This window comes from Poromitra crassiceps (genome assembly GCF_964638095.1).
Source record: "Poromitra crassiceps genome assembly, chromosome: 5".
In the NCBI taxonomy this organism is placed as follows: domain Eukaryota; kingdom Metazoa; phylum Chordata; class Actinopteri; order Beryciformes; family Melamphaidae; genus Poromitra; species Poromitra crassiceps.
The window spans coordinates 19,854,575-19,867,074 of record NC_139642.1 but is presented as its reverse complement, the minus strand read 5'-3'; the positions used below and the strand labels follow the sequence as shown (position 1 = coordinate 19,867,074).

At 40.8% G+C, this 12,500-nt stretch overlaps 1 protein-coding gene across 1 annotated transcript in view; it reads right to left on the bottom strand.

The window, feature by feature from the left end:
* mindy4b (MINDY family member 4B) overlaps positions 1 to 12,500 on the bottom strand; it is a gene marked incomplete at both ends in the record, with an annotated part of 34,641 nt that overhangs the window by 14,872 nt on the left and 7,269 nt on the right. Inside the window, one exon of the mRNA XM_083636566.1 lies at positions 11,152 to 11,271. Within this exon, the coding sequence (XP_083492692.1) occupies positions 11,152 to 11,271 (120 nt within the window). The remainder of the gene's footprint in view (positions 1 to 11,151; positions 11,272 to 12,500) is intronic.

Below are 12,500 nucleotides of genomic sequence, written 5' to 3'. Positions count from 1 at the left end.
AAATTACAGTCGAGAATCAAGTAGCAATGACGAGTGAAAACAAAAACAAATTATTCCTCTTTAAATAGTTCACAATATAGTTTGACAGTTTTATTACTTTTATTACTATCTATAAGTTTAAGAGTCCTTACGGGCCTTAACCGCAAAAAAACGTGCCTTGCGCCTGTTTCGGCAAGATAGCAATAGGCTTTAGGCTGCCAAATGCGCTTTAGGCCGAATGGGCGTGGCGCAGTCCCAAAGTGGGCGTGTCGGCGCTAAATACCAGCCTAGTGATATCTTGGGACCTGGCGTACATTTAGCGCTTTGCGCTTTTGAAAAGCAGGCCTATTCTGTGCCTTCACTGCCTCTTCTCTGTCACCCTTCTCTCTCTCTCTCTCTGAGTTCCCAGCATGCATTGTGTTTCTCCATTTCGCTACTAAATAGCAACCAAATGAGCCAAAATAGATATAAAAGGTAGTTCTAAATTAATGTGTAATGGTAACACAGCCTGCCATTGTCAACATTTCAATATTGGACCAAATAAAACATCGAAATGAAAACACCACCCTATGTGAAACATATATGTCCTCCTGGGCCTATATATACCCCTTGTCGAGTTAACGTGATTTAGAGAAGTAACAGCGGAACGCGCTTCGGAACGCGCTTCTAATGGCATCTGCTATACTGTGATGTCCCTCCAATAACTTGGCCCTATTTCACATTTAGTTTTACAATAAAAACACATTTATGCAATGACTTGACATAATGTAGGCTATATTTATGTGCATCATCCTTCCTGCAGCAGGCGAGAGAAAATGATATCTTTCTGGACAAACTTTCACCAATCTAATAGGCTATATTTTTCTAGCTGATGCATAGAACATTATTTTCACTTTGATATTGCTATAGTGTAGCGTATTTACATGCTTGCAGTATTTAAACTGCAGTTAGATTGGTTTGAGAAGCATCATAATATGGAATAATAGCCGATATATGGAGACAGACGGGATGAAGGGAGGTGGGGGGGGGGGATCAGAGGCTTGGGTTTCCTCTGGTTTTGCGGGACCAGTGGAATTGGAGCTAAAAAGGCAAGCGTGCCATTCGTTTATTGCACTTATCCAATGAGCATGACAGTGCATAATTTTACGCCTAAAAGGCGTGGTTGTAATGCTTTGGGCTGCATCTAGCGCCAGCACAACGATATCAAGTGCGCCTGTCCACGCCCACTGCTTTGATCTGCGCCTGCCGCTCGGCCTAGAAACTGCGCCGATGCAACGATAGGGCCCCTAATGTTTTCATTAAACTCACAAAGAAACCTTATGAAATTGGGGGAAGATTTTAACACTCTGGCTTTATGTATATGAAATTTACCATATCAAATCCACAGGTTAACAATGTATTCAATTACACTATTCTCATAATCAAAGTAGGTAATGACATGTATACATTCAATCCTGATGTTCTATTTAGTTTTGCTTAGAATGTAATCCTGCATTTGAGTCCAGAACGCAAGTGAGTGCAAACAATGGTAAAATAAATGAACAAAAGTTTCAGGGTCAACACTGCAAAAATTACATTTGTTATCTACTTCTAAAAATTTGAAAAAATACAGGTTTGTTGGATACATACTGTGCAAAATTTTGATGTGTACTTCTTTAATCTTATTATTGATACAGAATCTATGTGGTGAAAGCCATGCTCTCTGCCAGTCAATGTCAGCAAAAATGCTGTTCCAGTAAGCCTTCCCTCTAGGAGTCATTTTCTTTTTTTCATAGAAAGCATTACGGATATGTTTATTGTTACATTTAGCATTCAAAATGTCAATACCATTTATCTTCAAAAGGGTTTCCAACCGCAATACTTCTTGATATTGAAGATGAGTTTTCATTAGATGGGAAAGACCGTTAGGGATGGCTTTCATGACATAGTTCCCTGCTTGTTACTGGAAAAGCTTTACGCAGGAGGAAGTGCTCATAGCTAAATAATAAACCGTTTGCATCAAAAAGATCACTTACCAAAATAATACCTTTATCAATCCAGCTTTGCTTAAAGATTGATATTATTGTCTGTGTAGAGCAGGGGTCGGCAACCTATGACACGCGTGCCACCACCTCTGGCACGCGATGGGTTAACCAGTGACACGCCAGTGCACTGCAGCATTTGAGTGTTTTTTGTAGAAATGTTGACGCGCCTTGCCAAATTACCTATTTCACAACCATTTGCAGTTGCGCGGCCTGTTATTTAGGATCTTTACGGTAGCGCCACAACCTCTGATTGGTAGGTAACAGGTTGCCTCCTTGCATTCCATACATTCCAGATACAGAGCTGACCAGGCAGCAGAACTCAGATAGTGGGTTTGTGGAAATGAATGCCCGTGCTGTGTGCACCTTATGTCTGGAAAGTGTTGTGTGCCGAACGACAAGTGTTAAACACCATTTTGACACGAAACACGAGAACGTCTTCAAGGATGAGACAGACAGGGCTGAATCTGTAAAACGCTCCGTGTCCAGGTACGGGAAACAAACACCCTCAAAACCTTTGTCACTGCTAAAAAACCACCACTGCTTATTGCATTGCAAAACATGGCAAACCGTTCACCGATGGCGAATACATTAAGGAGGCTTTCCTGTCTAGCTCAGAGCGAGGTTTTGTTTCATGGCATGTAGTCTTTGCACACGAGTCCATTTCTTTGACCGAAATTGACACACGGGGGAGAAAAAAAATACGACCTCATTTGTGTCAATCATCATTGACACAGCGAGTCCGACAATTACGCCCGTCATTTAAGTTTTCGGACGAGGTTTGATTTTCTGCACTTTTCGCATCAGTCAATAGCTTACTTTGGGAGAGACCTGCACTGAGGCCATGTCCACACGGGGATCTTTTTTTCCCCCGTTTAAGAAAAGTTTTCCATAAACACGGAATCGTTTCAAGAAATGTGTGTATCCACATGAAACCACTGAATACCACTGAAACTGCTGTAGTATATATGCCAGGCCGGTAAGTGGCGCGGTAACGCTGCCACAAAGTACACCAAAAACAGAGAATAAGACAATCTCGTCAATAATGGCATTCAACCACTAGGGGCACACACGCACAGTCTATAAAAAACATCTACAAAAAATCTTTCATACCAAACGCAATAAATCTGCAAAATTCATAAACGTCAGACTCATCAGAACCATGTCCGTTATCGCTGTCTGCAATGTGCTGTTGTCCTGTTGTCTTGTTATATGTTGTATTATGTACCCTATCATTTCCTGTGCTGTGTGCTGTGTAATGTGTCTGTGTACTGTACTTTTCATGTGTGCAAGCAAACCTGTGAAGCCGAAGACAAATTTCCACATTGTAGACAACAATAAATTGAATTGAATTGAATTGAATAATGTGTATCTCACTGTAGCGAGCAGCTTAAACCCTTGGCTTTGCGGGGAGGTTTGCCATGTCGATGAATAAAATGATTAAACCTATACAGGCAAATGCAGAGCTGTTGAGCAGGGCTGATGGTCTCCCTGTAGCCTACAATATAGAACGTTAACTATCGGTAATGTTCCTGATATCATCCACTTCCATGATCTTTAGACATATGTTGCAAACACATCCCAGCGTATTGGCCGCTCCTACACATCACAGCACAGGCTAAATGATGCAACATAAATATACATTACCGTATATAAAGTCATGGCATAAATGTGTTTTTATTTAAAAAGTGGCATCAAGTAAGCTAAAGACTTGTTGGAGTGGACACGAGTGGACATCACAGTGCAACCGTGTGGTTGTCAAACCTCTCACTTCACTATTCACGTTGTATTTGCTAGGGCTGTGAATCTTCACTGGCCTCACGATTCGATTACGATTCAGAGGGCTACGATTCGATTTGATTACGATTATCGATGCATCTCGATGCATCACTTTTTTCCGCAGTACATGATTTATTTTTTCTCACTGTGTGGCTACTTTTAAAATAAAAGTGCATTTGGAATTGCATTGTATTATGATCCATAATTAAAATAAACAACTGCATGTACTTCCATTATATATTATTTGATTTTTTTTTCTTTTAATAATCGATTTTTGACATTTGTGAATCGATGCAGAATCGTGGACGTCCGTATCGCGATGCATCTTATAATCGATTATTTTTGACACCCCTAGTATTTGCGAGGGCTATATATAGAGCATCCCGAGTATGTGTGTTACACTCACGGTTTACATTAATTTCATTTTGTCCAATATTCAAATATTCCAGAATTGCATGTTGTATTAAAAATAAATAGCCTATTATTTCTATCTAACACGTTTAGCCTGATTTGGGGTGAACAAAAGAGTGGATTTAATTGGGAAAAACTGGATGGGAGCTGTGCATATATTTGATCTATTTTGTTTTAGGTTATTGTTGAAGACCAATAATTCAGTACAGTTTTGACCTTTGCTGGTATTTGGAACACTCTGCAATGGCAACTGTGTATATAATTTTTTTTATATGTTTTAGATTATTACTATAAGTTCAAGTCAGATGTGACATTTGAATGTCCTGATTTTTCCGATGGAATACAATTGCAAATCTGTTGTCAATTTAAATGTTGATGTGCGAGTCATTAATCTTGGTGTGGCACACTGATGGACAAGACATTTTGAAAGTGGCACTTAATACCAAAAAGGTTGCTGACCCCTGGTGTAGAGTAACTTATTACTTATCACACTACTTTTGCATTGCTTTCACCAAAATAACCGCAGAACGACACCACCGTCCCAAAAAATAATTTCAACTGCCCAAGGCAGTGTAAGAATTTCAACTGCCCTAAAGTCAGTGTAAACCGTCCACAGTTCTAAATGTTATCATTTTACTTTGTTATTGTCATCTATAGTAGTTATTTGCATCAAAAACACAATTTGATTAGGAAATTATTGTATCTTTATTTAAATATGTGCTTTGATCAAAATAAAAAATAAAGTCTTGGCATTAGTAGTTTTACTTATTATAAGCTGCTTAGAACTATAGTGTAGGAAGTTACAGTAAACAGGGCTTAATTCCCTCTAATATTTTTTTGTAAAGTCGTTATAATTTAATTAATAATTAATTTACCTTCACTCAATACTTGACTTTATTGAGTAGATGAATGCATCATAATGTAACTCAATGCACCCTAACGAGGAGCTGACAGCAGCTCAGTTTCAAGTTGTAACTCACATTACTTGACATAGTACAGTAACTGGTATAATATTACCAAAATCCTATTGGCTTTATATTACTGTGTTAATGCTAAAAGTAATATATTACCTCTAATGTGTTACTTTTGTAATGTGTCTCCCCCAACACTGGTTACACAGTACATACAACAAGATATGTTTGTCTGTTAGCATATGCTTTCATATCATAAAATACTTTGTCAGAGAGAGTAATGACTTATATCCTTTATATCTTCCTCCATGAAACAGAGAGACACCAACAGACCAAAATGCCACCGCTGTCTGCAGTGTGGGACATCTTTCAGTCAATCAGGTGGCCTAAAAACACAACAACACATTCACACTGGAGAGAAGCCATTCTCCTGTGACCAATGTGGAAGCAGCTTCAGTCAGTCAAGTCACCTAAAAACACATCAACGCATTCACACTGGAGAGAAGCCATTCTCCTGTGACCAATGTGGAAGCAGCTTCAGTCACTCAAATACCCTAGAAATACATCAACGCATTCACACTGGAGAGAAGCCGTACTCCTGTGACCGATGTGGGAGCAGCTTCAGTCAGTCAGGTGCCCTAAAAACACATCAACGCATTCACACTGGAGAGAAGCCATTCTCCTGTGACCAATGTGGGAGCAGCTTCAGTCGCTCAAGTCACCTAAAAACACATCAACGCATTCACACTAGAGAGAAGCCCTACTCCTGTGACCAATGTGGGAGGAGCTTCAGTCACTCAAATACCCTAGAAACACATCAACGCATTCACACTGGAGAGAAGCCGTACTCCTGTGACCAATGTGGGAGCAGCTTCAGTCAGTCAGGTGCCCTAAAAACACATCAACGCATTCACACTGGAGAGAAGCCATTCTCCTGTGACCAATGTGGGAGCAGCTTCAGTCGCTCAAGTCACCTAAAAACACATCAACGCATTCACACTGGAGAGAAGCCGTACTCCTGTGACCAATGTGGGAGGAGCTTCATTCGCTCAAATACCCTAAAAAGACATCAACGCATTCACACTGGAGAGAAGCCATACTCCTGTGACCAATGTGGGAGGAGCTTCAGTCACTTAAATACCCTAACAACGCATCAACGCATTCACACTGGAGAGAAGCCATACTGGTGTGAACTATGTCCGAGAAGGTTCAGTCAGTCAAGTCAACTAAAAACACATCAACGCATTCACACTGGAGAGAAGCCGTACTCCTGTGACCAATGTGAGGGCAGCTTCAGTCTCTCAAGTGACCTAGCAGAACATCAACAGCACATTCACAGAAAGTGTTCGGGCTAGCCTCATGCATTCACACTGGAGAGAAGCCATAAGGGTGTGATGGGGTGTAAGACAAACTTCACTTAAAGGGACAGCTCACCCTAAAATCCAAAATACATATTTTTGCTCTCACCTGTGGTGCTATTTATCCACCTAGATCGTTTTGTGTTAGTTGCCCGAGTTTTGGAGATATCGGCCCTAAAGATTTCTGCCTTCTCTCAAATACAATGGAACTGGATGGCACTCGGCTTGTGGTGGTCGAAGTGACAAAAACATACATTTGAAAAACTCAACAGCTATCTCTCTTTCCAGAAATCATCACCCGGTTAGTCAAGATAATCCACAAACCTTGTTCTATGCAGTTTCATGTAGGAACTATTTTCTTTAGACCGAACTACACCCACTAGCTACTAATTAGTTCCTACATGAAACTGCTCACAACTAGGTCTGTGTTATCTTGGGTAACCGGGTCATTATTTCTGGAAAGAGACATTGCTGTTGAGTTTTTTAAATGTATGTTTTTGCCGTTTTGAGCAGCACAAGCCGAGTGCCATCCAGTTCCATTGTATTGTAGAAAAGGCAGAAATCTCCAAGCCTGATATCTCCAAAACTCAGCAACTCACACCAAAACGATGTCGATGGATAAATAGCACTACATGTAAGAGGACAAACATGTCATTTTGGATTTTAGGGTGAGCTGTCCCTTTAAGCACTATCACACGAGAGGGAGGGCTGTTGTACTGTGATATCGTCACGGCTACGATTCGTTCGGAGGCACGAGGACGCAGCCTGAGTGCCGAAGATAATCACAGCCGTGACGATGTTAGAGTACAAACAGCACGACCTCGAGTGTGATATTGCTTTTATACAACAGTTGTACAGATGTAAACAAAGCTATTCATCAAGAAATAATCACATTTTAAAGTAATTTGAGACAACAGATGCTTTCTGTCTGTTATTTGTCTCCGCCAACAAAAAGTAGTTCCCTTAGGAGTGCACTACCAGGAGTTGTTCCCTTAGGAGTGCACTACCAGGAGTTGTTCCCTTAGGAGTGCACTACCAGGAGTTGTTCCCTTAGGAGTGCACTACCAGGAGGTGCCAAGCAATAACAGGTGAACTTGCTGCCCGCAGTTTCCCGAATGATTTCAGCTTACCGCTCATAATTAAGGTCAAATGTCTCCATATATATTACATTACATTACATTACATTACATTACGTCATTTGATTTGGCAGACGCTTTTATCCAAAGCGACTTACAATAACACACTTTTGTCAACAATAGAGCAATCAACTATGCAACACAGTCTATGACAACTACAACTTCTGAAGGAAATAGTGGTAAAGTTTAGTTAGTATTTTTTTTTTTTTTTTTTTAGAGAGAGAGAGAAATGTTAGTTCAAAAAGGGCCCAGATGGAGCCTGAAAAGGTGTGTTTTAAGTTTTCGCTGAAAGATTGGCGGTGAAGCGGCCGTCCTGACCATAGGAGGGAGCTCGTTCCACCATTGAGGTGCCAGGGATGCGATATTCTTTTTCACTGGCGTCTTTCATACAGGCTAGCAAGCGTAACTGCTGTCTGTCTGACCCACTGAGTCTGAAGGTGTGACCACAGACTGTAGAAAGAGATGTCATTCAGGATAGCCAAGCGAATGTGTTTGGATGGAAGTTTGACGCTAGGCCTATCAGAGGCAGAGAGGGGCGGGTTATGCCTTCGCATAGCCTTCGCCATCATCCGAAAAAAAATATCGCGCCAGGGACGAGAAGACTCGCGATCCGGATGAGTGACTTTTGAGCCCCCGTAGTGAAGGAGAGGTGAAGGGAGCGGTGAGAGGTTTGGAACCTGACCATATATTGCAGGTACAGAGGAGCTGTCTGGTGTACTGCCCTGTAGGCCAGTACCAGTGTCTTGAATTTAATAATAACTAAAGTTGGTTACCTCGAATCGACCAATCCACTTTTCACAAGGTCCTGCACCTTAAAATCTGTAGATATTGTGTATATAAAAACTTTAGAAATTGTTTTCCGTGTTAGGAGCAAAAGCCTTCCAGTTTGTATTCAACATTTTTTTTTTAATTAAGAGAAGGAAATTATAATTTAAGAGGGCTATGCATTTTTTAAATATGCAAAGCGAGAATTAATGTCAAATCTCGATGCGTTTCAGTTTTGGGAGTTAAACTATGGAATAGCCTTTGTGATGATTTGAAATTGTGTAGATCATTGTTGAGGTTTAAAAAAGCCTTAAAAAGTAAAATAATTCAGGATTATAATTTACAGTAAATTCTGTCTTTCTTTCTATTCTTTATTTTGCTGCAGATATTCTGGGTTTTTCTAATGGATTATACAGGATAGGCAAAAAATAAGCCTTGGCTTCAGCCTATTCCTTTTTTCGGTCGTTGATTGTATAAATTGTATTTGTGTGAAATGGTTTGATATGTACATGTATGCTGATGTTCTCTTGCTGTATATTCACACACATTGTTACATTTTGTTTGTGGTTCATATGACCCAAAATAAATCAAAAACACAATTTGATTAGGAAATGATTGTATCTTTATTTAAATATGTGCTTTGATCAAAATAAAAAATAAAGTCTTGGCATTAGTAGTTTTACTTATTATAAGCTGCTTAGAACTATAGTGTAGGAAGTTACAGTAAACAGGGCTTAATTCCCTCTAATATTTTTTTGTAAAGTCGTTATAATTTAATAATTAATTTACCTTCACTCAATACTTGACTTTACTGAGTAGATGAATGCATCATAATGTAACTCAATGCACCCTAACGAGGAGCTGACAGCAGCTCAGTTTCAAGTTGTAACTCACATTACTTGACATAGTACAGTAACTGGTATAATATTACCAAAATCCTATTGGCTTTATATTACTGTGTTACTGCTAAAAGTAATATATTACCTGTAATGTGTTACTTTTGTAATGTGTCTCCCCCAACACTGGTTACACAGTACATACAACAAGATATGTTTGTCTGTTAGGGGGACCGCCTTCCATTCCGAAACACCACCGTTCTGACCCCCCCCCCCCCACTCAGAAACCCCCCCATTCCGAAACCCCCCCACTCCGAAATTGAAATTGATTTAACCCCCCACTCCGAAACCCCCCCGCTCCGAAATTGAAATTGATTTAACCCCCCACTCTGAAACCCCCCCACTCCGAAATTGATTTTCAAGTCCATATTTCTCCGAGTTTCCTGCATTCCTGCAGCTTGAAATAAACGTTTCAACTCATTGTTTTTTTTATTATATGTCACTGTCTTCATATAATTTCACTATAGCAGTAAATACGAGCCTGCTGCATTCAGATAGATACAGGAATGTGAACGTTGGATACATCCTAAAATCAGCTGTGGATCACAGACATGTTTGCACTCTGTGTTGTTCAGAATCACGCGAGCCGCGCTGCTCAGGGACTGGGCACAGCTGTCCCGCTTGCTTTCTCCCCGACTCCGCAAAGAAATAGGCTACACCTTGACAACGCACACTCTAGTTAAGCGCGTATCGGGCCCGGAGCAGTGTTTTTATTTTTATTTTTTGGCACACAGACTTTCCACTCTGCTGGTCTAAATACCAGGTGTGGTCTTGCGCAATCCTGGCTCGCAGTTTTCTGCAGGTGCACAGATCACTAAACATTGTTCATTTATGTTTGTCTTGCCATACAGTTTGTTAAGGTTGTCAAATGCGTAATCCGAGAGCGCAAGGATCTGTTCCACAGCAGCATATTCAACTGATTATTCATATCTCCTGACACGCCGACAGGATCTAATCATAAATGATGTTTTCTACACATCTGAGCTGTTACACACGCCCACATTCATAACGTGAAAGGTGTTTGAAAAAAATTGATTGTAACTTTGAGTCAAATGCTCACAGTTGAATAAGGTTCATTGAGTCATATTAGCAAGATGAGGACGTTCTTATTTGTGAATGCCAGTCGGGTTGAACTGATTTTGTTTTATGAAAATCTGAGGAAATTTAGCTTCCCTATTCCCGATGGTCTAGCGCCGTCTATGCATATTTTCAATAAAAAACAATGAGTTGCAGGGTTTGATGCAGGAAACTCGGAGAAATATGGACTTGAAAATCAATTTCGGAGTGGGGGGGTTTCGAAATGGAGGGGATGTCCCCATTCGGAATAGCGGTGCCTTTAAAAAAATGGGAAAACCCCTCCATTACGAAGAATGGAGGTCGATCTTCGGAGTGGGGGGGTTTCGAAAAGGCAGGGTGTAACCGTCTGTTAGCATATGCTTTCATATCATAAAATACTTTGTCAGAGAGAGTAATGACTTATATCCTTTATATCTTCCTCCATGAAACAGAGAGACACCAACAGACCAAAACACCACCGCTGTCTGCAGTGTGGGACATCTTTCAGTCAGTCAGGTGACCTAAAAACACATCAACACATTCACACTGGAGATAAGCCATTCTCCTGTGACCAATGTGGAAGCAGCTTCAGTCAGTCAAGTCAACTAAAAACACATAAACACATTCACACTGGAGAGAAGCCGTACTCCTGTGACCGATGTGGGAGCAGCTTCAGTCGCTCAAGTCACCTAGCAGCACATCAACAGCACATTCACAGAAAGTGTTCGGGCTAGCCTCACGCATTCACACTGGAGAGAAGCCATAATGGTAAGACAAACTTCACTTAATACTAGTAGTAATCATGTAGTATCAGTAGTAATATAGTATGAGCTTCTCACCCTGTCGGCCTCCAGAGCGTAGGCTAACTCTGAGTTGGGCTCTCTGAACTTGAAGCAGGATTTCCTCCACTCGTAGTTGAAGACGTGGAACGTTCCACCGAATAAAATCTTCCTCAGGTTCTGAAAAGAAAGGGCTTTTCATTAGATGATGGTTCAGAGGGTAACCACCTTTTTAATGTGGATTGATACAGTGCAGGTTCAGAGGGTAACCACCTTTTTAATGTGGATTGATACAGTGCAGGTTCAGAGGGTAACCACCTTTTTAATGTGGATTGATACAGTGCAGGTTCAGAGGGTAACCACCTTTTTAATGTGGATTGATACAGTGCAGGTTCAGAGGGTAACCACCTTTTTAATGTGGATTGTTACAGTGCAGGTTCAGAGGGTAACCACCTTTTTAATGTGGATTGTTACAGTGCAGGTTCAGAGGGTAACCACCTTTTTAATGTGGATTGTTACAGTGCAGGTTCAGAGGGTAACCACCTTTTTAATGTGGATTGTTACAGTGCAGGTTCAGAGGGTAACCACCTTTTTAATGTGGATTGTTACAGTGCAGGTTCAGAGGGTAACCACCTTTTTAATGTGGATTGATACAGTGCAGGTTCAGAGGGTAACCACCTTTTTAATGTGGATTGTTACAGTGCAGGTTCAGAGGGTAACCACCTTTTTAATGTGGATTGTTACAGTGCAGGTTCAGAGGGTAACCACCTTTTTAATGTGGATTGTTACAGTGCAGGTTCAGAGGGTAACCACCTTTTTAATGTGGATTGTTACAGTGCAGGTTCAGAGGGTAACCACCTTTTTAATGTGGATTGTTACAGTGCAGGTTCAGAGGGTAACCACTTCACTGGCCACTGAGTGACCAAGTTTCAACTGTTAACCAGTTCGAGTCACGCTCTTTCTTCCACGGGGGCATCAGCTTTGAAATCTCTTGGCCGGTTGTTGATATTAAAGAATTAATGCGGCTTGCAGCTAAGCTAACGTTACGTCGGTGTTACCAGACACACGTGTGTGTGTGTGTGTGTGTGTGTGTATATGTTTGTGTGTGTGTGTGTGTGAGACTGTGTGTGGTTATTAATTGATGTGTGTTAAGCAGCAAACAGCGTGTGGTAAACCTGAGGCTAAAGTCTGGGTCAGAACAGAACACGTTGAGACGGTCTGGAGAAACACCTTTCCTCTGATTTCCAGTCAGAAGCTTGTGCTGTCTGTTCTACTGCAGGTTTCAACTCGTAGATTCAAAATCAAATTTCAAATCAACACAACAATTTAAGCTGTGCAACAACAAAAACATTATTTTTTTTACCTTACCACAAATTGGTACCAAAGCTGGTACAAAAGTTCTAATCCGA